Source organism: Phacochoerus africanus, chromosome 15 (assembly GCF_016906955.1).
Source record: "Phacochoerus africanus isolate WHEZ1 chromosome 15, ROS_Pafr_v1, whole genome shotgun sequence".
NCBI lineage: Eukaryota > Metazoa > Chordata > Mammalia > Artiodactyla > Suidae > Phacochoerus > Phacochoerus africanus.
The window spans coordinates 113,455,003-113,481,231 of NC_062558.1; the positions used below are offsets into that span (position 1 = coordinate 113,455,003).

The 26,229-nt window shown below is 50.0% G+C and overlaps 1 protein-coding gene and 1 non-coding gene across 5 annotated transcripts; one reads left to right on the plus strand and one right to left on the minus strand.

Annotated features, from left to right (window-relative positions):
- Positions 1–8,469: 8,469 nt before the first annotated feature.
- LOC125117122 (small nucleolar RNA SNORD22) lies at positions 8,470–8,598 on the minus strand. Its single transcript, XR_007132491.1, has one exon. It is a non-coding gene; the product is annotated as a small nucleolar RNA SNORD22 (small nucleolar RNA).
- Positions 8,599–9,958: 1,360 nt separating this feature from the next.
- PPRC1 (PPARG related coactivator 1) lies at positions 9,959–25,774 on the plus strand. 4 transcript variants are annotated; one of them, XM_047760094.1, is made up of 14 exons: positions 9,959–10,152; positions 14,316–14,504; positions 15,055–15,201; positions 15,322–15,414; positions 15,538–18,433; positions 18,740–18,793; positions 20,313–20,370; positions 21,140–21,210; positions 22,195–22,918; positions 24,126–24,272; positions 24,384–24,450; positions 24,570–24,691; positions 24,943–25,094; positions 25,375–25,774. In XM_047760094.1, exons 1-14 carry the CDS (start codon positions 10,000–10,002, stop codon positions 25,476–25,478), a joined length of 4,977 nt encoding a protein of 1,658 aa, XP_047616050.1. In that variant the 5' UTR covers positions 9,959–9,999; the 3' UTR covers positions 25,479–25,774. The 4 variants fall into 4 exon arrangements, with proteins under 4 accessions (XP_047616050.1, XP_047616051.1, XP_047616048.1 ...); XM_047760092.1 differs by having other exon boundaries at positions 9,960–10,152; positions 15,322–15,423; XM_047760093.1 differs by having other exon boundaries at positions 9,960–10,152; positions 15,322–15,423; positions 21,143–21,210.
- The last annotated feature ends 455 nt before the right edge of the window (positions 25,775–26,229 follow it).

Below are 26,229 nucleotides of genomic sequence, written 5' to 3' on the forward strand. Positions count from 1 at the left end.
AGAACAGGAAATATACCCCTCCAGTGCCCCTTACGCATGGGGTCTGGGGCCTTAGTTGGGGGGGGGGGGCGGTGGTGGAAGGGAGGATGATGTGGTTGGTCAACGTAAGGGACACTCCTGTCCCAGGGAGGCGCCTCCCAACCTTCAGCACTCCTCAAGGATTCCCCAGCCTAACCTGGAGGGGCGTCGGGGGACTCCGTCTCCATCTCTTCCCAAAAGCCCAGCTTTAGCTGCCTCATAAACAGGAAATACCTATTAGCCGGAAGGAGGGAGGGGAGGGGAGCTGTCTGGAAGAGGGAGTTGGCCCCCCTCACTTCTGGGGGGTCCTCAGCTGCTAGCTTCTCTTCCTTAAGCTTTATGGTGGGCTCCACGAGTAGACCCTGAGGACCTGGGCTGGTGTCCCCCCCCCGCTTCCAGGGCTTTTGGCCCAGACTGTGTGGAGGGTCCTCCTTCCCTTTGTTACTTAGGTGGGGATTGATTGTGAAGGTTCCCTCACCCCCGCCCAGAGTCTGCAGGGCTGGCTTAACTGACTGGGGGAGGGTTACAGATGTGGAGGCTTAAATGTTTATGAGACCCTTTCTCTCTCCACCTTGGCTTTTGCTGAGGGAGCATGAAATGATGGGCAGTTGCAGATTCTGGGGGTTGAAAAGAGGGCTGGCCCAGGAATGGGGATCCCCTCCTTTGTGCTTAGGAGAAGGTGGGGGAAGGGAGCTGTAAGGACAGCCCTGCACTAACTCCAGCATTCCATCTGCAGTTGTGGATTCCCCCACCCCCAGCTTTCCCTATCTTCATCCCCTGGGGGGTGAACAGGGGGGGTAGAAGGCTGCAGAGGGATGTGACTGAAGTCATCCACACTTAACACAGTTATTTCCTTGGCAGCATCCCTTGCCTGTGTCCACCTCCTCCCCACATTCCCCAGGGCAGAGGTCAGCACTACTGGGAGTAAAGGGAACCTAAAGCAACAAAACCTTAGTGTGGAATTTTGGACACCTCACTTTAAGTTCCAGCTTTGCCCCTCACTAGCAAATGACCTGGGATAACTGACTTCCCCCTTCTGAACTCCTGCTTTACCCTCTCCATTTGGCACCTGCAGCTTGGTGAGAATCAAGTAAGACAATGTACGCCCAGTCACCTAGCCCAATGCCAGCCATTTTGTCAGTACGCAACATACATTAGCTCCATTCTGACTTTTTTTTGAAGTTATCTGTTATTTCAAAAGCATCAGGAGTGGGCTAGATTGGCCGGACCCCTTTCACTCTCTACTGTCCATGAATTTGCCTTCCCCCAACCCTGTAACCACTCACCCCTAAGGCCACTCATTCCAAACAACTAGCTTGGCCAGATTCCATGGTGATCACCAATCACTTGAGTGGACAAAGGGGCTCACAACCCACCATATAGGGGACTTTGCCGCCTCTGAATCTAAGGTTCCCTTAGGTTTGTCACACCTAAGACCTCATTTACTTTTTTCTTAAATTTGTTTGCCCCGCCCCCCACCCCCACAGCATGTGGAAGTTCCTAGGCCAGGGATCAAACCTGCATCAAAACAGCTATCCAATGGAGTTCCCATCGTGGCGCAATGGTTAATGAAACCGACTAGGAACCATGAGGTTGTGGGTTCAGTCCCTGGCCTTGTTCAGTGGGTTAAGGATCCAGCATTGCCGTGAGCTGTGTCGTAGGTTGCAGATGGGCGGCTACAGCTCTGATTAGACCCCCTAGCCTGGGAACCTCTGTATACCGAGGGAACCTCCATTCGCCTTTCCCTATCCAAGCCACTCCAATGACAATGTTATCTTAACCCAGTGCAGCACAAAGGAACTCCTCATTTGCCTTTCATGATGATCTTTGGAAGAAGGTGCTATTACCTCCATTGAACAAGCAAGAAAGCATTCAGGGAGTTCCCTGGTGGCCTAGTGGGTCATGGATCTGCTGCTGTCACTGCTGTGGTTCAGGTTACTGCTGTGGTGTAGGTTTGATCCCTGGGCAGGGGGATTTCTGCATACTGCTGGTGTGGTAAAGAGAGAGAGAGAGAGAGAGAGAGAGAGGAGTTCCCTTCGTGGCGCAGTGGTTAACGAATCCGACTAGAAACCATGAGGTTGCGGGTTCGGTCCCTGGCCTAGCTCAGTGGGTTAACGATCCGGCGTTGCCGTGAGCTGTGGTGTAGGTTGCAGACGCGGCTCGGATCCCGCGTTGCTGTGGCTCTGGTGTAGGCTGGTGGCTACAGCTCCGATTAGACCCCTAGCCTGGAAACCTCCATATGCCGCGGGAGCGGCCCAAGAAATGGCAAAAAGACAAAAAGAAAAAAAAGAGAGGAAGGAAGAAAAAAGGAAGGAAACAGATTCAGAAAGTTTAATAAATGCAAACTTTCTGGAAAACATTCTTCTCCCTCTTCTTTGTCTACTAACTAATTAATACCTCCTTTAAACCTCATTTATTCCTTCATCTCCTCCAGGAAATTACCCCTCTCATTCCCACTTCAGCTGATCTATTGGTTCTGTTTCCTTTAAGGAACTATCATCTCACACTGTTGAATGGGCGATTAAGGTAAGTGGTTTTAGCTCCTCGAGGAACCAGGCTTAGGGAGGCTCAGTAACTTGCCCAAGATCACGCAGCTAACAAGTACTTGACCCAGTGCTCTTCTCTGCCTTCTAAGCTTGGACCAGAAACTGGTGAAGGAGAGGAAAACATCACCAGAGCAGCTCTGGGAATTGTGCTGCAGGCAAAAAGGGGAGGAGAAGTCATAGATGCCTGGCAGATAGACCTGGGGTGTGTTAGGGAGGCAGTAGGTCTATTGGAAGCTCTTTAATGAGAGCACGTCTGGAGAGTGGCCGGCTTAGCTGATTTGGAGAGATGGATTTGAGCACCCAGTATTTTATTCTATTTTATTTTATTTTTGTTTTGTTTTGTTTTGTTTTGTTTTTTAGGGCTGTACCCGCGGCATATGGAGGTTCCTAGGCTAAGGGTTGAATTGGAACTGTAGTCCGGCCTACGCCAGAGCCACAGCAACACCAGATCTGAGCTGCGTCTTCGACCTACACCACAGCTCATGGCAATGCGGATCTTTAACCCACTGAGTGAGGCCAGGGATGGCCTCAACCTCATGGTTCCTAGTTAGATTCATTTCCGCTGCACCACAATGGGAGCTCCCTTTTTTATTTTGTGTTGAAATCACATGACATAAATTAACCATTTTAGGAGTTCCCTGGTACACTAGTGGGTTAAAGATCCAACATTGTCACTACTGTGGTGTGGGTTTGATCCCTTGCCTAGGAACTTTCCAATGGCATGGTCATGGCCAAAAGACGTTAAATTTTTTTTTTTTTGGTCTGTTTAGGACCACACCCGAGATATGTGGAAGTTCCCAGGCTAGGGGTAGAATCGGAGCTGTAGCTGCGAGCCACAGCCACAGCAACACTGGATCTGAGCTGTGTCTGTGACCTACACCACAGCTCACGACAATGCCAGATCCTTAACCCGCTGAGCAAGGCCAGGGATTGAACCCACGTCCTCATGGGGTACTAGTCAGGTTCGTTACCACTGAGCCACAGTGGGAAGTCCTGAAATGAACCGTCTTAAAGTGAATAATTCAGTGGCATTCCAGGATTTTTGATACCAGTCATTAGTGCAAGACACTGTAGATATGGGAATTGGGGACAGTAATCCCTACTTTTCTAATTCTAATTTCTTTTTTTCTTTTTTTTTTTTCTTTTTAGGGCCGCACCCGAGGCATATGGAGGTTCTCAGGCTAAGGGTCCAATTGGCTACAGCTGCCGGCCTACACCTGCAGCATGTGGAAGTTCCCAGGCCATGGACAGAAACTGTGCCACAGTAGCGACCTGGGCCACTTCAGCAACAATGCCAGGTCCTTAATTCCCTGAACCACAAGGGAACTTCCTATTTCTGCCTTATATTATTGGCCACACAGACCAACCCTGGTACGATACGGGAGAGAACTACATACGAGTGTGAATAACAGGAGGCAGAGATTATTGGGAGCCATCCTGAGGGTTTCTGACCACATCGGGTCTGGTCCTCAGTGTTGCGGTTCTAGAGGTTCAATTTAGGAAGTGAATCAGAATTCATCAGATTCAGGAGACTGACTCACACAAATTAAATATACATGAGTCATTATCTTAGTACTACTCTGCCTGTTTTCTATAATCCTTTATTTAAAATAGTCTTTGGGGTGGGGGGCACAGGGAAGTTCTCAGGCTAGGGGTCACATCAGAGCTGCAGCTGCAGGCCTACACCACAGCCACAGCAATACCAGATCCGAGCGGCATTTGTGACCTATGCCCCAGCTTGCTTCCAGATTCTTAACTCTCTGAGCAAGGCCAGGGATCAAACCTGCATCCTCATGGATACTAGTTAGGTTCTTAACCCATTGAGCCACAACAGGAACTCCATAAACTAGTCTTCTTTTTGAACATAACAAAATTGTTCCTACTTGAGTGCCCAGGCACCGGCTATTCTTACCACAGAGCGCTGTTTGAATGGCTAGACCTTCCTTGGGATTCAGGGCTTATTTCAAATGTCTCCTCCTCAAAGGCATTCTCTGATCACACCATATAAAATTGTCCCCTTACCTTTTATACTCTTGATCTCATTTGTTTACTTTTTTATTTTTATTTTTTGCTTTTTTAGGGCTGTGTGTAAGGCATATGGAAGTTCTCAGGATAGGGGTAGAATCAGAGCTGCAGCTGCCATTGTACATCAGCTCATGGCAACGCCCGATACTTAACCCATTGAGTGAGGCCAGGGATCAAACCATATCCTCATGGATACTAGTTGGGTTTGTTACTCCTGAGCCACAATGGGAATCCCCCCTTTTTGGGGCGGCCACTCCTGCGGCATGTAGAAGTTCCCAGGCCAGAGATTGAACCCATGCCACAGCAGCAACTTGAGTCTGCAGTGACAATGCTAGGTCCTTAACCTGCTGTGCCATAAGGGAACTCCCTTATTTATTTTCTGATAGCTCTTCTAGCGCTCTGAAATTATTTTGACTCTTCATTTACTTGGAGATCGTCTCCCTTCTAGGACGTAAGCTCTGTTAGGAGGGTTTTTTGGTCTTGTATATTTGTTGGTCTATTTTGTTATTGCTGTATCTCCAGTGCCTAAAACAGTGCCTGGCACATAGGAGGCACTCAAAATAAACCAGAATGCTGATTTGTTAATTCATATTGAGAAATATATGTCATATGAACTGCGTATTTTGTCTCACTTGATCAGCACACTTTCTCATTGTAGAAAATCATATGGGAATTCTGTTATTATGAGTCTCTTGTGTCAGGCAAAGATGTGATTGAAACCCAATGTTTGGTGGCCTATATCTCTGAGGTTTTTCTTCATGGTCCCTTGGAATGCACCTGCCAAGAAAACTAGCAGCCACAACATCCCTGTCTAGATGGCACTGGAGACCTAGAGATATATTCTTATCTTTTCTAGTAGATTCCATGAAGACATCACAGGTAGGTGAATATTGTTTTATCAGATGCTGAATAAAGCAAAAATGGCCCAACTTTCTGCTTTCTTTAACATTAATCTTCTTCCTAAAGCCTGGTCATCATAATAATGACCATAATTAGTGCCCAAATCACCAGCATTTACAGAGGATCTCTTAGAATGTTTCTTCCTAGAGGAAGAATTGTGGCCACCCTGTATTGGTTCTTACTGATTTCTCATTGGCAAGTTATTTCCAGGTTTACTGGAAATAAATTTGTTGCCTTCATATGACTCTTTTATACAGAAAATTGTGAACAGATTCAATTCATTCCAAAGGTTGATAAGAAACTAAAGAGAGTTGTATTAGTTTTCCCAGGCTTCCATAACAGTATACCACAGACTAAGTGGCTTAAACAATTCTAGATGTTGGAAGTTCAAGATCAAGGAGCTAGCAGGGCTGGTTCCTACAGAGACCTCTTTCCCTGGCTTGCAGGTAGGTGTCTCTGCTTCTTCGGACACCAGTCCTAGTGGATTAGGCCCTCACCTTTATTATCATTTAGCCTTAATTACCTCTTTAAAGGCTTGGTCTTCAAATACAGTCATATTGGGTGTGGAGCCCTTCAACAGATGAATTTTGCCTATGACACACACAGATTCAGCCTTTAACAGTAGTCCTCTCCTCTCATGAATTTTTTTGTGGGAATGTGTATTGATGCAACTGTCCTGAAGGTTTTTTTTTGTTTTTTTTTTCTTTTTAGGGCCATACCTGAGGCACACAGAAGTTCCCAGGCTAGTGGTCAAATGAATGGGAGCTGCAGCTACCAGCCTACACCATAGTCATAGCGATGCCAGATCCAAGCTGTATCTGGCAGCAGCTTGCAGCAATGCCGGATCCTTAACCCATTAACGAACCCTCATCCTTATGGATATTAGTCAGATTCTTAACCCGCTGAGCCACAATGGGAACTCCCTCTCGAAGGTTAATTTGGCATTATCTACTGAAATTTCAAATGTATACATCCTTTTTTTCTTTTCTCTTTTTGGCTGCCCTGAAGAATACAGGGTTCCTATGCCAGGGGTCAGATCTGATCTACACAGCAACTGTGGCTTTAAATGTCAAATCCTTTAACTCACTGTGCTGAGACCTGGGATTGAACCTGCTTCCTGGCACTGTAGAGATCCTGCCAATCCCCTTGTGCCACTGCAGGAACTCCCAAGTGTAAATATCCTTTAACTCAACAATACTGTTTTGTGTGTGGTGTGTGTGTGTGTGTCTTTTTATTTTTTTGGCCAAACTCACAGCATTTGGAAGTTCCTGGACCAGGGATTGAACCTGAGCCACAGCAGTCACCTGAGCCACTGCAGTGACAACACTATTGGTGGATTGCCAATAAATTGGCACAGTCACTATGGAAAACAGTGTGGAGTTTCCCCAAAAAACTAGAGCTGTTGGCATTCCCTGGTGGCCTAGTGGTTAAGGATCTGGCATTGTCAGTGCTGTGGCTTAGGTCAGTGCTGTGGTGTGGGGTTGAGCCCTGGCCTGGGAGCTTTTGCATACCATGGGCAAGGCCATAAATAAATAAATATTAAAATAGAATTGATGTATGATCTAGCAATCTGATACTTGGACACATACGCTGATAAAACTGGTATAATTTGGAAAGATATATGCACTCCTACGTTCATAGCCGCACTATTTATGATAGCCAAGACATGAAAACAACCTAAATGTCAATCACAAGATGAATGGACAAAGGAAATATGATACACACACACACACACACAATGGAATATCACTCAGTCATAAAAGAGTGAAATAATGCCATTTGCACTAACAGAGATGGACCCAGAGGTTATCATACTAAGTGAACTCAGAAAAAAATAAATACCAGAGTTCTTGATGTGGCGCAGGGGAAATGAATCTGACTGGTATCCATGAGGATGTGGGTTGGATCCCTGGCCTTGCTCAGCGGGTCAGGCATCTGGTGTTTCTGTGAACTGTGGTGTAGGTCACAGACGAGGCTTGGATCCTCAGTTGCTGTGGCATAGGCTGACAGCTGTGGCTCCAATTTGATCCCAAGCCTCGATTGTGGGTTGGGGATCTAGCATTGCCGTGAGCTGTGATGCAGTTCACAGACTGGGCTCGGATGGAGCATTGCTGTGGCTGTGGTGTAGGCCCAAAGCTGTAGCTCCAATTCGATCCCTAGCCTGAGAACTTCCATACACCACAATTGCGGCCCTAAAAAGCAAAAAGCAAAAAAAAAAAGACACAAATCAACATATTTATGAAACAAAATCAGACTTACAGATAGAGAACAGACTTGTGGTTGCCAAAGGGGAAGGTGGGTGGGGGAGAGGAAGATTGAGAGTTTGGAATTAGCAGATGCAAAGTCTTATATATATGATGGATAAATACTGTATAGCACAGGGAACTATACTCAATATCCTGTGATAAACCATAATGGGAAAGAATATGAAAAACTATTATGTATAACTGAGTCACTTTGTCATACAGCAGAAATTAACAATATAAATCAACTATACCTCAATACTTTAAAAAAAAAAAAAAAAGTTCCCGTCGTGGCGCAGTGGTTAACGAATCCGACTAGGAACCACGAGGTTGCGGGTTCGGTCCCTGCCCTGCTCAGTGGGTTAACGATCCGGCGTTGCCGTGAGCTGTGGTATAGGTCACAGACGCGGCTCGGATCCCGAGATGCTGTGTAGGCTGGTGGCTACAGCTCCGATTCGACCCCTAGCCTGGGAACCTCCATGTGCTGCGGGAACGGCCCAAGAAATGGCAAAAAGACAAAAAAAAAAAATAAAAAAATAAAAAAATAAAAAGGCTGAAATGACTGTATGCTAATTACAAGAGAGGTTGTATGAAAAATAACTTGAAAATTCTTTTTGATGTTCTCCAAGAGTTAGAGTCCATTACATGTGCTCTGTTCTTTCTTCAGAAAAAAATATAATCAACTGATTTCAACAAATAATTTATTCCTCCCTTTCCCATGTTTAAAAATCCTTTTGATCCCTCAGACAGTTCCTTTTGGAACAAACTCTCCTATTCTCCTCTAGCTAGCCCCAACGGGTTCACGTTTACAGGCTCTGGGACTAGGACAGGAGAAAAGAATGCAAATGATTGTTTCTTCACTGGGACCTATACATGTCTTTATTTGTAGGCCAAGTATACTTCTTTTCTTTTCTTTTGTCTTTTTAGGGCTGCACCCGTGGCACAAGGAGGTTCCCAGGCTAGGGGTCCACATCGGAGCTACGGTTGCCGGCCTATGCCAGAGCCACAGCAATGTGGGATCCAAACCATGTCTGCGACCTACACTGCAGCTCACAGCAACGCTGGATCCTTAACCCACTGAGCAAGGCCAGGGATCGAACCCGCAACCTCATGGTTCCTAGTTGGATTTGTTTCCGCTGTGCCACCAAAGGGAACTCCAGGCCAAGTATATTTCATACTTAAATAGTTTTATACTCTTTGACATGGTTTTTAAAAACGTCTGTAATACAAAACTTTTTTTAAAAAATATAATGATGGAGTTCCCGTCGTGGTGCAGTGGTTAACGAATCCGACTAGGAACCATGAGGTTGAGGGTTCGGTCCCTGCCCTTGCTCAGTGGGTTAACTATCTGGCGTTGCCTTGAGCTGTGGTGTAGGTCGCAGACGCGGCTCGGATCCTGCGTTGCTGTGGCTCTGGCGTAGGCCGGCGGCTACAGCTCCGATTAGACCCCTAGCCTGAGAACCTCCATATGCCGCGGAAGTGGCCCAAAGAAATAGCAAAAAGACCAAAAAAAAAAAAAAATGATGGACTGCAGATATACAAAGAGGTATCACGGTTGGCTGGGATGACCAAAAAGGCTTTCCTGGATAAAATTAGGGCATCAAAGATATTTCAAGATTCAAGTATTCCAGACAGGAAAACAAGGCAAGATAATATCTGTTGCCTTGGAGGACAGCAAGATGATCTGCAGCAGCAGGAAGTAAATTTGGTAATGAAAGTCAACGTGAATTTCTGAGTATCTCTAAGAGAAGCTACTCTGAGGGTAGCTCTGAGAGAAGTTTAAGGTTAAACTCCCAATACTGCAGCAGTGTATAAGGTGAGATTTAGCTCCTGGCATTTGGGTGCCCACGAGGGGGTGCTGTTTCAAAACACAGGCCCACTTGGGACTAAGGTGAAACGGAACGAACAGCAGGTAAAACGTCAGACCAAAAAAAGCATTCCGACAGTTGGACATGTAAGGAAAATAAGATGTGCAAATATTAGTTCTAGTATTACCTCCCGCTCCCCACCAGGTCTCTCCGCGCAGTACAAAACTATACAGTATGCCTATAGCACGTGCCACTTGGACTTCTGCTGAAGGCGACTACTACTCCCAGGCTCCCTCGCGAGGCTAGTGCCCTCTTCCTCTGTGCAAGCCGGTATCCCCGCTCGGTCTTCTGGGATTCGTAGTCTTGCAGTGTCTCTCGGGAGTTGTAGTTCCCTTCCCACAATCGGCTGGGCGAGGCGGCGCCGGCAATCAGAGCTGCGCTGGGTGTTCAGGGGCCAAGATGGCGGCGCGCCGGGCACGGAGAGACGGAGTCGCGCCGCCTCCGAGTGGGGGCCCCGGCCCCGACCCTGGCGGTGGGGTACGCAGCAGCGGTTGGGGGAGTCGGAGCCAAGCGCCGTATGGCACTGTGGGTGCTGTGAGCAGCGGGGAGCAGGTGAGAGACTGGCGGGCGGCCCGGGGCTGGCAGCAGAGCGGCGTGTGCCGGGCGGTGACACGTGGACGCCACAGGAAAAGGGAAGAAGCGTTCGGGAGTCGATGCCGGGTCGCTACAGGAGACGGGTCGGACCGAGCAGACCTGGGTCTGCTGGGAGGATGCGGACAGAGGCAGGGTCCTTAAGGCCATTCCTCCGGAACGCCATAGGGGCAGAGCTGGGTGTCGGAAACATGGCCCGTGGTGGTGGGAGGGAGGTCAGGGATTCGTACTTGGAGTCATAGAGTAAGACCTCCTTCTTGGGATCCTTAGTGGGGGTGCCCTTAGCCCAGCGCCGCAGTACCTTTCGGAGCCACGTGGGGTGGGGGGAGCGATTTTCCCGGGAGAACTTGTCTGCTACCCCTCCCCCTCGAGGCGGCCCCGACACCCACGTGGGTTAGGCGGGGTGGGGGGGGCGCCGGCCGCGGGTCCACGTGGGGGTGGGGAAGGGATGTCCACGTGGCTCCTGCTCCCGGCTGCCGGGCATCTAGTATCTGCGTTGGAGCCGCACTGCCAGGAACTGGGTGTGTCTCGATCGGTCCCGCCATCTCCTGTCGGGACTGGGGACCCCAGGCTGGGAAGGAAGGTAGGGGTTTCCAGAATCAACGTTGTCTAGAGCCTTGGAGCATTTTTTTTTTTTCCTTTTGCTTTGGTATGGGTTGCCTGATGTGCGGATGGTGAAGGACTTTCCAGATGTGCGGGTAGTCCTTGGGTAGTTTCTTGCGGAGGGCGGAGTGTGTTAGGGAGGGTAGAGGATTGAGTTTGGAGGGCCGTGGAGTGAGCTTGGGGCGGCTTCTGCCTGACCGGCTTGGGGTGGGTTGTGAGTCATGGGCACTGGCATTTTGATTGCCTGCAGTCCTGTCTCAGTCGTGATTTAAGGGGCATGAGGAGTGTCAACATTTACATGGGACAGGCTGAAGTAAGGGAAAGAATCCTCTCTCCTTCCCTCACTTCTTCCTCCAGCATCTCTTGGGGAGGCAACTAAGGCCTGCTCCTGTGCCTTGACACATACATATTGAAATGGTCTGTTAAGCGTCTCTGGAATTTTTCCTGGGGAAAGCAAAACTTGGAGGGGATTTGAGAACAGTTCACACTAGTTGAATGTTTATTGAATGGGGAGAAGTCACATTCTCTTTTCTTGGCCTCCAGTTCTTAAAAGTGTTATCGTCCCACTTTTTAACAGCACTTCTTAAAAGTTCCCACCCAGAGTGGAGGTGGGCAAGACTTAGAGCTGTTATCTCTCTTAAGCAATTAAGCTGAGTCCTTGAAAGTTTTTTTTTTTTTTTTTTCTCTCTCTCTCTCTCTCTAGATGGGAGTTGGGCTGCAAGCTGCCAGGTAATGTCATTTCTGGTAGACCAATCCAGGCCCTTGCCTTGGGGTGAATGGCTTCTGGGGCTCTAACTTGGAAGCTGCCTACCCCCTTTACTCTTCCTTTCTCAGAGGCCACATCTTGTGGAGCTGGTGCTGCCCACTCTTTGAGGAGAGGCAGGAAGGATCCATGATCCAGCTCTAATCCAAGTTAGGTGGTCATTTGGGGTTGCAGAGAGTCTCATGGAGAGATCGTTCACTGCAGACACGTAGACTGAGATGAGTATGTGGAAGCTAGTCAGTCCACCAGCTGTTTATTGGGATTCTGTTGTATTCAGACATGGGATACTGTGGTGAACCACACATGGTGCCTGTTCTCCAGGATCTTATGTTTTTATCCTGTTAGACAGATAGTAAATAATGACTGGGACAAAAGGAAAGCACGGCAATATGCTTTATGGGATTATATAATCAGCAGCAGTAATCTATCTCCGGTGTCTGGGAAGGGACATTTTAAGCTGAGACTGTATATGTGGGCAGAGGGCGGGGGTGGGGGGGGCAGTTTTCCTCAGATGGAATAGTATATGAAGGCCTTGAGGTGGGAGAGAGAACATGACTTACTGGCAAAACCGAGACATATGGCTGGTGTGTACAGAGACAGCAGTGAGAGAAGACACACTGGCACACTGGAGGAGTCTGGTGGGGAATACCAGGACAACTGAAAGCCTTTTGGGGGGGGAGGGCATGCCCATGGCATGCTGAAAAGCACTTAAGGATTTTAAACCTAACACTGAGAGCAGGAAGATGCCCTTGAGGGGATTAGGGAGGGTCTCAAGAGATGATCAAATGTGTATTTTAAAGTTTATAGCTGGCTTTGAATGCTGCAGGGACAAACTGAATGTGGGAAAGCCAGTTGGGAGGTTGCTAAAGTTAGAGATGCTGTTGGCTGGTTCACTTTTAGCCTGGGCTTAGCCCCTAGATGATCTTGGTTCTCTGAAAACTGTGCTGTTTGGGGATTGAGGGGAGGGATGGGAGAGGTCAGGTGAAGAGGGGGGGGGTGCTTCTGACTGGGGCTCTAGTACCTGCCTAATAGAAGTGGTGATGAGTGGTTCCTAAAGCTGGGCATTGTCTTGAGATTCTGGCCTAGTGGCTGAGTCAGGTAGGTGGCAAATCAAGATGTAGCCTCCTTGCTCACCTAGGAGTGTTTGCTGAGCCAGGTGCTATTCAGCTGCTGGTTGTAATTACTGGATTGTGAAGGCCTGGGAGGAGTTAGTGCCTAAACCTGCCACCTTTCACTTCATCTCTGGGCCTGGCCTCCTAAAGTGTCCCTATCTATCCTTTCCTCTCTTTGGGCATTGTAACTCTTCAGGTTGGTTAGGAGGGGGTGTGTGCAGTCATACCTGTTGCTGTTTTTCTTTTGGAAGAGGTGCAGAGTTTCCCTTTGCTGCAAAGGAGAGGTTTTGTGTTTGTTCCTGTTTTCTAGTTTTATATTATCTGTAGTTTGTTGTAGTGGAGGTACCCCTGCTTCTGGCCTCTGGCCTTGCCAGCCCTTCCAGCCACTTCTGGCCCTGCCCACGCCCACACTTGACAGGCCTGGGCGGGTGGCTCCCTGCTTGACAAGGCTGAAGATGTTGCTAGTTCTCAGGGAAGAGGTGGGGTGGGGCTTTTCTATCCACAGAATCAGGCTTCCCCTTCTTTTGTTCTACCTGGTAGGGGTAGGGAAGAGACATTTCCCTGGCAACTTCCTTGGAGAGGTTGGGTGGCACCCTGTAGGGCCTTCAAAATACAAGTGTGAGATAAGTGTGACTGTCAGCTGTGTATACAGTGATACACTGTGCTGGGCATCATGGATGTTCAAGAAGTATAAGCAGTTTAAACCCTTCCGAGAGCCAAGAAGAATATAAACTGATACGATACAGAGGGCTATTTGCCCCAAAGGAACTTGGAATCTAGTTTAAGTAATGGTGCAAGGAAGGTCATGGGGTGGGAGGGAGTAGGAAGGAGTAGGATGTGATTTGCCAGAAAAGTGAGTGATACAGAAAGGCATGAATTCACACATGTAAGGAGAGATGGGTTGGGGAAGCCTCAGGTGTCTTCTTGAAAAACGTGGGATTTAAGCAGAGAAGAAAGCCCTAAGTGGGCTTTGAGAGAGTTAAAGCGGTTATAGCTGGAATTGTTGCTTGCTGGCCTCTTCTTTGCTGTGCCCCTTAGAGGTCTGTCTTCACCACTGCCAGCAGATGACTCTTCTGAACAATCTTGGTCTTTTTGATGTTTTTATTCCCCAGTTTAACAATCTTGTGTGGCTCCAAGTGTTTGTTTCTTTTTTTTTTGTTTTTTTGCCATTTCTTGGTCCGTTCCTGCGGCATATGGAGGTTCCCAGGCTAGGGGTCCAATCGGAGCTGTAGCTGCCAGCCTACGCCAGAGCCACAGCAACGCAGGATCCGACCCACGTCTGCGACCTACACCACAGCTCATGGCAACGCCTGATCCTTAACCCACTGAGCAAGGGCAGGGATCGAACCCTCAACCTCATGGTTCCTAGTCAGATTCGTTAACCACTGCACCACAACGGGAACTCCTCCAAGTGTTTCTACATGGAGTCTACAACTTTTTTTTTTCCTGGAAGGTCCTTGAACACTGCCATATGATTGGGGCTTTGGCTCATAGGTTGTACTTCTCTCAGTCCAGCAAGTCCAAAGGTTTGGCCGTGGGGCTCCTGCTGAGTCCCAGGCCGTTGGTGGAGCTGCTTTACAGAGTGTATCAGCTCATGCCCTGTAGCCTTCACTGTGCCTTTCTGATTTTCTCCCGCTTTTCCCCAGGTGCTGCTTCATGAGGAAGGGGATGATTCTGGCTTTGTCAGTCTGTCTCGGCTGGGACCCTGTGTGAGGGACAAGGACCTGGAGATGGAAGAGTTGATACTGCAGGATGGCACACTGCTGGGGACCATGCACAGCTATATGGATGCCTCTCTCATCTCCCTCATTGAGGATTTTGGTAGCCTTGGAGAGGTGAGCTGGGTTTGGGCTTGGAGGTCTTCAGGTAAGAGCTTTGTCTGGGACTTAGTGGCTTTGCTGTCCCAGAACCTTGGCTCCTGGTTACCCAACTGGAGTCTTTGAAGTATATTTTTGTTTCTAAGTGAGAGTTGGGCTACAGACTGCCAGGTTATATCTCATGTAAAAGGATACCTTGCTGGACCTAACCGAAGTCCAAGGCCTTTCCCCTTGCCTGGGCCTCTGACTTACATGTCCAGAGGTTTCTAATCTTTGTCTTAAGTCCACTTCCAGCTTAGCCAAGGTTGTCTGCTAAGCATCCCGCATCTTACCTGGGGGTGGAGGGAGTATGAAGCATAAGTTCAAGAATCAATTTTGACAGGTCTCTTGACACTAGAGAGGTGGTGGCTGGTAGTGAATGAGTAAATGCCTCCTGGTACCCTGCTCTCTCTCTGGCAAATTGAGCTGACCTGAGCCTGGGAGACTGATTCTCTTGGCAGTCCTTCTCAGCGGCCTGGCAGGTCATCAAGGATGATGGTGGGACCTTGCTGTTGTCTTTCCTGAGCAGAGCAGGTTATCTCTGGAGGACCAGAATGAAGTGTCGCTGCTCACAGCTCTGACAGAGATTTTGGACAATGCAGATTCCGAGAACCTGTCTCCATTTGACAGCATTCCTGACTCGGAGCTGCTTGTGTCACCTCGGGAGGGCTCCTCTGTAAGTGTGGGATGAGGGGGAGGGGATGTGTGGTTGGTGCAGTGGTTAGGATCATGTCCCTGGGCCTCTTCATGTAGTTCTGAAGCACAAACTCATCTCAGGTCATTTTTCTTCTTTTAGCTGCACAGGCTGCTCAGCCTCTCTCGGACACCCCCCGAACGTGACCTCATCACCCCAACTGACCCATTGGGGCCCAGCACGGGCAGTAGTAGAGTGAGTGGGGTAAGCCTGACCTAAGGAGCCTTATGGCCTCCCAGTGGGGAGGAGGATGTGGGACAGGTCCAGAAAAATAAATTATTGGGAAAAAACTCCTGCGGCTTTTCTTTTCTCCTGTAGGTTGAGATGTCTCTCTCAGATGCCCCTTGGGACTTTTCTCCACCCTCCTTCTTAGAGACTTCCTCCCCCAAGCTTCCTAGCTGGAGACCTCCAAGATCAAGACCCCGCTGGGGTCAGTCCCCTCCTCCTCAGCAGCGTAGTGACGGGGAGGAAGAGGAGGAGGTGGCTGGTTTCAGCAGTGAGATGCTTGCTGGGGAGCTTGATAACTCTGTGAGCAGCATCCCAGACTTCCCCATGCACCTGGCCTGTCCCGAGGAGGAAGATAGAGCAGCAGCAGCAGAGATGGCCGTACAGGCAGCTGGTGACGAGAGCATCTCCTCCCTGAGTGAACTGGTGCGAGCCATGCACCCATACTGCCTGCCCAGCCTCACCCACCTGACAGCACTCGAGGATGAGCTTCAGGAGCAGCCAGATGACTTGACTCTGCCTGAGGATTGTGTGGTGCTGGAGATTGTGGGCCAGGCGGCCACAGCTGGCAATGACCTGGAGATCCCAGTTGTCGTGCGGCAGATCCCTACTGGACCCCAGTCTGTGATCCTGGATGACACACTAGATGCCAGTCCAGCTTTGCAGCTGCTCATGCCTACACTGGAGGCAGAAGCGGAGGCTGCTGCGCCCAAGGAAGCCCTCTGCCCTGAGAAAGAGGGGTTGTCACCGGACTCAAAGGAAAAGCTGGAGTCGGCCTGCTTGTTGGAGCCCAGGGAGATCACAGAACCAGTGGCACCCAAGGGGCCTCAGAACCCTCCAGTTAATGCAATGCTAAGTTCCCAGAGAGCTCGAAAAGGCAGGAGAAAGAAGAGCAAGGAGCAGCCAGCTGCCTGTGCCGAAGGCTATACCAGGAGGCTGAGGTCAGCTTCTCGTGGGCAGTCTACAGCAGTTACAGAGGTGGCCTCTCAGGGAGGCAGCTTGCCTCAGGAGGACCTTCAAAGAGAGATTGGGCCTCCTCATGGTAGAGGGAAGCCCCGGGCTTGGGCTCGGGCCTGGGCAGCTACCTTGGAGAAGCCCAGCTCTGGGAATGGGAACTTGCAGGGTAGTACTGGAGAAGCTAGTCCTGCTAAAGAAAGTCCTCTAGATCTCTACCCCAGCCTGGTTGACCCCATCCAAGCCGACCCTGTTTCATCCCATCTTTCAGTGGTTGACTCTGCTCAAGCTGATCCCATGCCACTTGACTCTGTTGAAGCTGATTCCACCGTGGTTGACTCTGTTGTAGCTGATCCTGTACCCATTGACCTTGCTTCAGCCAATTCAGAGCTGGTTGATGCTCTCTCAGCCGACTCAGTGCTTAATGATCCAGTCCTGACTGACCCTGTAGCAATTGACCCTGTAGTGGTTGTTCCCATCTCAGATGACTTGCCTCCAGTTGACCCTGTCCTGGCCAACCCAGTACAAGTTGACTCTGTTTCCAGTGACTTGGCTCCAGTTGACCCTGTGCTAGTTAAGTCTAGGCCAACTGATCCCAGGCGTGGTGCGGTGTCATCAGCCCAGGGGAGTTCACCCCCGCAGCTTCTGGAGTCAGAATCTTCAGACCTCCCAAAGGCTGTCAACCCTGAAGTCAAAGAGGTCGCAGGTACTCTAAAGGGGGAAAGTGGTACCAGTGCCACAACCCAGGAAGCCAGGCCTCGGCCTCTTAGCCTGTCTGAGTATCGGCGCCGAAGGCAGCAGCGCCAAGCGGAGGCAGAAGAGCGGAACCCCCAGCCCCCAGCTGGGAAGTGGCCCAGCCTCCCAGAGACTCCTACAGGGCTGGCAGACATCCCTTGTCTTGTCATCCCACCAGCTCCAGCCAAGAAGACGGCTCTGCAGAGAAGCCCTGAGGCTCCTCCTGAGGCTTGCTTTGCGCCTGTGGGTCCTAGCCCTGCTTCTCCTAGTCCTGAGCCACCTACAAGCAAACCTGTGGCCTCAACTCCCACTGAGCAGGTGCCGTCCCAAGAGATGCTACTGCCGGCGAGACTTCCACCACCTGCTATACAGTCCATGCCCCCCACGGTGCCCACTGCTCTGCCTTTTCCCACAGGTGGCCTGGGCATGTCCCCCATGCTGCCTCTTCCCACAAGTGGGCAAGGGGTCCCCAGTTTGCCCCCACCACCCTTGCAGCCTCCTAGTCTTCCGATGTCTATGGGGCCAGTGCCACCTGATCCCTATACTCACTATGCCCCTGTACCCCCTTGGCCTTGTTATCCCCCTGTGTCCCCTTCTGGCTATCCTTGCCTACCCCCCCCACCAACAGTGCCCCTTGTGTCTGGTACTCCTGGCACCTATGCTGTGCCCCCCACTTGCAATGTGCCTTGGGTGCCTCCTCCTGCCACAGTTCCACCTTATAGCTCCAGCTGTACCTATGGGCCCTTGGGATGGGGCCCAGGGCTGCAACACCCTCCATTCTGGCCTACTGTTCCCCCACCTCCTTTGCCTCTAAACTCTGCTGGGAGAGCTGTTCCTCAATCCAAGGTGGAGCCCAGTGGCATCCCAGTTGGCCCTCCTGAAAATGTGCTAACTGTGCCAATGGCTCCTCCCCTCAGTCTTGGGGCAGCTGGCCAGGGAGCTCCCCAAATAGAGCCCACCAAAGTGGAGGTCACACCGGTGCCTGCATGTCCCCATTCCAAACACAAGGTGTCCTCCCCGGTGCATAGCCCTCGGATTAAGGCTCCCCCATGTCTGTCTGCTGAGAGTGTGGCTGTTGAGCCTGCATCAGAGAGGCTAAAGCCTGAGCCCCTGGAGACTAGGCCCAAGGAGAAGCCTCCCTCTCCTGCTGCCAAGGCTGTTCCTACACCTGCACCAAGGCAGAGCACTGCCACCAAACTGCCTGCTGTCCACCCAGCCCGTCTAAGGAAACTGTCCTTTCTGCCTACCCCACGTACCCAGGGTCCTGAGGACGTGGTGCAGGCTTTCATCAGTGAGATTGGTGAGTGCTACATGGTTCACTGGTGTGAGGAATGGCATGGGGGTTATGTGAGGAGTGTCCTCTGTAAAACAGGGTTAACCATCTTGATGGGGCTGGCCTTTGTTGAACTTCTTTGGAGAGTTCTTCCGAGGTAGAAGCCTGGCTTAGTTCGATCCCTTCCTGCTTTGTGTTGCTGCCTTGGTTTACTTAGTACAGTGGGCAGGGGGAGCATATAGGAGAAGGGAGGTAATTTGGGACTTCTGGGACCTGTGTGCTCCGTTGATAGGTAGGGGCTGGTTTTCAATCCCGTGTTGTGTGCTTCCACAGGAATTGAGGCCTCGGACCTGTCCAGTCTGCTGGAGCAGTTTGAGAAATCAGAAGGTGAGGGAACCTGGGTAACTTTGCTCCAGCCCCTTTCGTTGATATTTCCTTTGGGCCCAGCCCTGTAGTTGCTTAAACTAGGTGGGGAGGGGAGGGGAGGGAGATGAGTAGTCTCAGCCACTAGAGTAGTCCCCTAATTGGAATAGTAAGACAGGAATCACCTGTGACACAATCTAAGCCAGGGAGAGGGTGGTGGGTACAACATGGCAAGAACTGTAAAGAGTAGATGGATGGGGGAGTTCCCTGGTGGTGGAATGGTCAGGGCTTGGCACTTTGACTGCTGTGGCCTGGGTTCAGTCCCTGGTTTGGGAACTGAGATCCAAGTGGCTGCACACAGTGCCCTTCCCCCACCCCACAGAAAAAAAAAAGTGGATGGATGAGGAGATCCAAGTGGGTTGGGTTCTTTGGGAACATTTTTCTAGAGGGAAGTAGCTCTCGAGCTACTTGAAAGACAGGAATTCAGGAGTTCCCGTTGTGGCGCAGTGGTTAACGAGTCCGACTAGGAACCATGAGGTTGTGGGTTCGGTCCCTGCCCTTGCTCAGTGGGTTAAGGATCCGGTGTTGCCGTGAGCTGTGGTGTAGGTTGCAGACGCGGCTCAGATCCCGCGTTGCTGTGGCTCTGGCGTAGGCTGGCAGCTACAGCTCCGATTCAACCCCTAGCCTGGGAACCTTCATATGCCGCAGGAGTGGACCAAGAAATGGCAAAAAGACAAAAAGACAAAAAAAAAAAAAGAAGAAGACAGGAATTCAGAGAGACGGTGGTGAATAAAGGCAGAGGATAGGAAGATTGCCTGTGGTATATTTGGAAGGCAGTGGATAGCTAGCTAGCTCAGCTTCTCAGTACAAGGCCTGGGTCTAGGAACTGTGGAGCATACTATGTCCTGTACTCTAGGAACTTATGGGGAGAAGAATCTGCAGAAATGACTCCTGAATTGGTAAAGTAGAAAATATAAATGCGGATCAAGAGTAGGTTACAAGACTAAGAAGTTAGTTAGGGAGTTCCCATCGTGGCTCAGTGGAAATGAATCTGAGTAGCATCCATGAGGACACAGGTTCAATCCCTGGCCTCATGTGGTGGGCTGAGAATCCGGCGTTGTCACAAGCTGTGGTGTAGGTTGCAGACGCAGTTCGGATCTGGCGTTGCTGTGGTTGTGACATAGGCCGGCAGCTGTAGCTCCGATTCAACCTCTAACCTGGGAACCTCCAAATGCTGCAGGTGCGGCCCTAAAATTAAAAAAAAAAAAGACAAAAAAGAAGTTAGGAGGTTATATAGGACCTGGAATACTACTAGACTTAGAAATTTGGATTTGAACTCAGATTCGGTGGGGGACTGTGGGTGTTTCTGAGCAGAGACCTGATTAAAACTAGTACTTGGCCACCTACTGGAGGAGAATGGATCTCTCCCCAGTGAAATGTGTAGGCAGAGTGGATTTTCCTCCTTTGGGTCTTGAAGCCAGTCCTGCGCCTCCTCAATATGGAACATCTGGTTGGGCTTTTAACTAATATGGTTTCTTTGCAGCCAAAAAAGAGTGTCCTCCCCCGGCTCCTGCTGACAGCCTGGCTGTAGGAAACTCAGGGTAAGTATGGAGACATGAGCGAGTTACCCTACAGCTGTTGGTCAGCAGCCGGCCGGCGCTCCAGGACTGTCAACTGGATGCCTCTGTCACAGGGACATTTAGTCAGCTCTAGAGTCTTTTCCTGTTTCCCCACTCCCTGCTCAGCCCGTCACTACTGGGCACTCTCTTGGGTGGCGAGGTAGGAGGATATATATGTACCATCTTCTGACTGATTCCAGTCTGGGGTTCCAAATGGTGATGCCTTTTATCTTCTGGCAAGTCATGCCTTTGGGGATTTCTTTCCTTTATTTAGCAGACTTTAGGGTTGTTCAGCACGGGTGAAGGTGTAAGGAAAGGTAGGGGAGGATGTTCATGGCTAGGGCTCCCCTGACTCCTTGGAGGACACAGGCATCCTGGACCTGCTTATTCCCCATTCTTCTGAGGCCTTTTTCATTTCTCATGTTTGTGGAATACCATCCTATTCGGCCAAGCATTCTCCTCCACAGTGCTTTTGGGTTGGTTTGAGCCAGGCACAGGAGGCTCTTGTCATGAAGGAGGTGGGGGTATTCAAGGTCATAGCCTGCCTCCAGGAATTGGGCAGAACAGAATTGAGATCCACCCTGTGTATAATTCAGTCACTAAGATCTCTTTTATGCTGGAAGGGAATGATCGGGGCAGTTTGTGCCCCCCATTCCTTTCAACACCCCTCTCCCATGGCTCTGTGAGGAAAGCAGATGTACAAGATGTTGAGGAGGCAATGAATCAGGCTTTCCCTTTTCCCCCCCGCCAGCAGCGTTGACACTCCCCAGGAGAAGAGGCCCCTAGACCGGTTACAAGCCCCAGAGCTGGCCAACGTGGCAGGTGGGTTCAGGGTGGGGAACTCTGCCTTTGATTAGTTTCTGTGGCAAATGTGTGTAGAACCCACTCTGCACCAAGTGTGTGTTGGTGTTGGGGATACAGAGATCTGATCCTCATTCTTAAGGTTCATATAGTTCAGGGAGCAGATGTGTAAACACATGAGCATGTTGAGTATCAGAGGTTGTGTCTTACAGAAGCCTGTGTGATTTATAGTGGGCTCTGGAAGGGCGCAGTCAGGGCAGGGTTACATAGAAGGTAATCCCCAAAGCAGAGGGGATGGCAGCAAATCACTGACACCAATCAGGTAAATTTAGGAGATGGGGCATTCTAGGTAGATGGAACAGCTTGAGTGAACTGAAAAAGCAAACCCAGCCATGTATGTTCTGGGAAATTGTGAGTGGTTCATTTTGGCTGGAGTGTAGTGCTGATCAGGGTGGTGGGCAGAGCTCAAGCAAGAGAGAGATTTGGAGTGGCAAGTTTGAGGTCAGGTTATGGGAACTTTGAATGCCATGTCAAGCTGTTTGGAGTTTATCTTGTATATTGAAGAAGCAATTGAAAAAACTTCACCAGTTTGGTTTTTGGGTGCTCCTTCCAGCAGGGATGTAGATGACAAGTGGATGGGTATGATGCCTGAGGTAGGAGATTGTTGGGAGATGATTACATGAATCCAGGCGAGATGTGGCCCAGAAGTTAGGCAGTGCTGGGGGCAGTGGGTGGGTCTAAGAATGGAGAGGTAGAACAGATAGGACCTGGCCACCAGCTAGGTTTGGTCCGGAAGACCCCAGTTTGTTGGGTTTCTCTTGCTGGTCTCCAAGATGGGGAACTCAGGGGAAGGAGCAGTTTAAACATGGGGAGAAGTTGGGCTGTTGACCATTTTTAGTATGTTTTTTGTGAGATGAAGTGGGGGTCTCTGGAGTCTATATACACAGTGCTTAGACATATAGAATCGGATTCATCCTGCTATCTCCATCCTCCCTCCCCTCACAGGGCTCACCCCTCCAGCTACCCCTCCCCATCAGTTATGGAAGCCCTTGGCTGCTGTCTCACTGCTGGCCAAAGCCAAATCTCCTAAGTCCACCGCCCAGGAGGGAACCCTGAAGCCTGAAGGAGTTACAGAGGCCAAACATCCAGCTGCAGCCTGCCTCCAAGAAGGGGTCCATGGCCCTAGTCCAGTCCATGTGGGCTCTGGGGACCATGACTATTGTGTCCGGAGCAGGACCCCCCCAAAAAAGATGCCCGCCCTAGTCATTCCAGAGGTGGGCTCCCGATGGAACGTCAAACGCCATCAGGACATCACCATCAAACCCGTCTTATCCCTGGGTCCAGCCACCCCCCTGCCCCCTTCCACAGCTGCCTCCCAGGAACCACTTGATCACAGGACTAGCAACGAGCAGGCAGATCCCCCAGCCTCTTGCCTTGCCCCACCCACCTTGCTGTCCCCTGAGGCCTCACCCTGCCGGAATGACATGAACACTAGGACTCACCCTGAGCCCTCAGCCAAGCAGCGGTCAGTGCGCTGTTACCGAAAAGCCTGCAGGTCAACTAGCCCCCCAGGCCGGGGCTGGCAGGGCCGCCGTGGCCGCAGCAGCAGATCTGTCAGCTCTGGGTCCAACCGGACCAGCGAAGCATCTTCCTCCTCATCCTCATCGTCGTCTTCCTCATCCCGATCCCGGTCCAGGTCCCTCTCCCCCCCACACAAGAGGTGGCGAAGGTGAGCTCTGATGGCCTGTTAGGTCCTCTCCACCTATAGGAAGTTCATATACTCTCCTCTGGTTTATTTTGAAAGCTTTTGCACATTGGGTTTGATACTTCAGGCACTAAGGCTTCTACTTCTGTCTTTGGCTTATGTCTTCTTCCCCTTTGCTGGATTGTTGAAGGAGGCAAGCTGTGAGAAGATAGCTTCTACCCCCATTTGGGGTTTTGGATATCTTTGAGGTCTGGGATATCTCTGAGGTCTCCCGCTTCCTGGAGACCTGCCTTGGGGAGACCATTATGGTTTGATCTTGACCAGTTGGTTCCTTTGCATACTGTATCAGTCCTCATTTCTGGTATTTTCTTGGTATGCAGGATGGTGGGCTAGTGGGTTGTTAATGGCAAACAGTCCTTCCTTTAATTATCTTTGGAGGAAAGAGTCTGGGGCAGTTCCTTTGGGTATCACTGTGGCCTCCTCTATTTTATTTCCTGGCAATACCTTTTTTTCAGTAATAGACCCAAATTTTCCCACTTAATGAAGAATTCTTGAGTTTGATGGCAAAGCCTATTTTCAGAAATGTCCCCTACTTTAGGTCTAGCACAGTCACCTTCCCTTTATGCCATGGTCATAGCACTCCTATTGGACATATGAGGGGAACAGGGTTCCAGAGACCCAGGTCTGCTTGGCCCCCACAGCTAGGGCCCAGTTGTAAGACCTAGGGTCCCAGTCCTTTATCTGAGTCTCCATTATTTTTTTTCCTGATAAGTATTTTTCCATTTTCTATTCTTTTTTTTTTATTTTTCCATTTTTGGCTGCCTCCACGGCATATGGAGTTCCCGGGACAGGGATCATATCCATGCTGCACATGTGACCTAAGCCATGGTTTCGGCAACACCAGATCTTTAATCCATTGTGCCGGGCTGGGGATCAAACCAGCATTCCAGCACTCCCAAGACACTGCTCATCCCATTGTGCCACAGCAGGAACTCCTATTTTTCCACTTTTAATTGCATAATTAAAAATAAATATGATCTGTGCTAAAACATCTCAAGTTCATGAGCTTCACAGTTTGGTCATCTGTGAAGAGTTCTTCTAGACCTTTTCTGCTCTGCTTTGCCTTTGGTTCTGAGCTTCGGGAGAGGGAGGCAGGGCTGAGGCTAAGGCAAGGTAAGTGGAATATACCTGCATCCCTCTCAGCATTCCTGCATGCCCCTTTGTTCTCCAGGTCCAGTTGCAGTTCCTCTGGACGTTCCCGAAGATGCTCTTCCTCTTCTTCATCATCATCTTCCTCGTCTTCCTCATCCTCATCATCTAGTTCCCGAAGCCGGTCCCGTTCTCCATCCCCCCGCCGGAGAAGTGACAGGAGGCGGCGGTGAGCCTCTTTTCAGGGAGTCTGTGCATCTCGGATGCAAATGCCTGAGAGTTCTGAGACTTGAGCTATCTAATGCCTTGGGGAGCTGATGGCACTTCCTTCTCTTGTTAGGTACAGTTCTTACCGTTCACATGACCATTACCAAAGGCAGAGAGTTCTGCAGAAGGAACGTGCAATAGTGAGTAGAGGAACAGGTCCTGGGAGGGAGGGGGCTTATCCCTAAGCCACGAGCATAGAGAGCCACCTGCAGCTGTGGCCCTGGCTCATCATACGTCAATTTTCCTTGACCTAACATAGGAAGAGAGAAGAGTGGTCTTCATTGGGAAGATACCTGGCCGCATGACTCGGTCAGAGTTGAAACAGAGGTTCTCTGTTTTTGGAGAGATTGAGGAGTGCACCATCCACTTCCGTGTCCAAGGGTGAGGTTGGGCCCTAAGGTCAGGACGTCCTTTCTGTCCCATTTATCCACCTTCATGCTTCTTGTCTTTCTTGGTTGCTCTGGTGAGCTGGGCAATGTAGGATACCTTCTTTTCTATATAGAAGTTAGAGGTTTGGCCGTTTGGGGAATGAGAAGAACCACCCCAGACCCTCACTGTACCCTGAGAAGCTCTCTTCTCCATGGCACATGGCCAAATAGCCATTTCAGCCTCTGTTTCACCCTCCCCACCAGTGACAACTATGGCTTCGTCACTTACCGCTATGCCGAGGAGGCATTTGCAGCCATTGAGAGTGGCCACAAGCTGAGGCAGGCCGATGAGCAGCCCTTTGATCTCTGCTTTGGGGGCCGCAGGCAGTTCTGCAAGAGAAGCTATTCTGATCTTGGTGAGTGGAGGGAGGCCTTTGGTATACTTCATCTCCTCCCCCAGCATGTCCCCAGCCTTTTGAGAGGGGGTTAATTGGGCAGACTTCTCTTCCTCTGAAACATGAAGAGCCTCTAGGGTGGGATGAAAGGAGAATTGGGGGCTCTCCTGTCTTTTGACTTAAATCTAGGTGATTTTAGCCCCATCCATTATTGATATGAGAGGTTGCTGGCCATTTGAGGACCCTGTGATTGGGAGGTGTACTCAGAGACCTTGCTGTTTGTCTTTCTCTCCCTTTATAGACTCCAACCGTGAAGACTTTGACCCTGCTCCTGTAAAGAGCAAATTTGATTCTCTTGACTTTGACACATTGTTGAAACAGGCCCAGAAGAACCTCAGGAGGTAACCCTGGGCCCTTCTCCCCAACTCCCTTTTCTTTGGAGGTGCCCAACCTCCTCCATCCCCCTCCCCTAGTCTAGGGGAGAGAGCTGCTAGTGAGATGACTGTTTTATAAAGAAATGGAAAAAAGTGAAATAAAAATGTGTTAAATCAGATTTTTTAAAGGGTATTTGTTTTTTATAACAGGCATTGAAACACGTCAACTTGCATTCCTATGTAAGATGGATGGGGCCGAGGGGTCTCCCAGTGTTGAGAAAATCTAATAAGTCACTATGCAGACTAATAAACATGAACTAGAGAGAACTCCCAGGTGCTGTTGTGCTTCTTTTTACGGTGCTCGTACTGCCAGACAATCACTTTTCTTCTCTGAACATAAAAGAGACATGCTTGCCTCTCTAGTTCCTAGGATCCCTCTTTGGTCAGATGCAAAAATCCTATTAGACTTCAAACTGCTCCTCAAGAGTGTTGTTGGTAAAATCAGTCATCTAGTGCAGTGCTTCTCAAACTAAAAGGGCATTTGAATCATCTGGAGAGCTTTTTAAAAGGCAGGTTCTGGGAGTTTCCTGGTGGTTCAGTGGGTTAAGGATCTGGCATTGTCACTGCAGTGGCTCAGGTTGCTGCTGTTGCATGGGTTCAATCCCTGACCCAGGAACTTCCAGGGGCTGCAGGTGTGGCCCCCAAAAAAACAACAAAAAAAATGCGGATTCTGACTTATGGGGTAGGGGGTCTGATCTCTGCATTTCCATCAAGAGTATGCT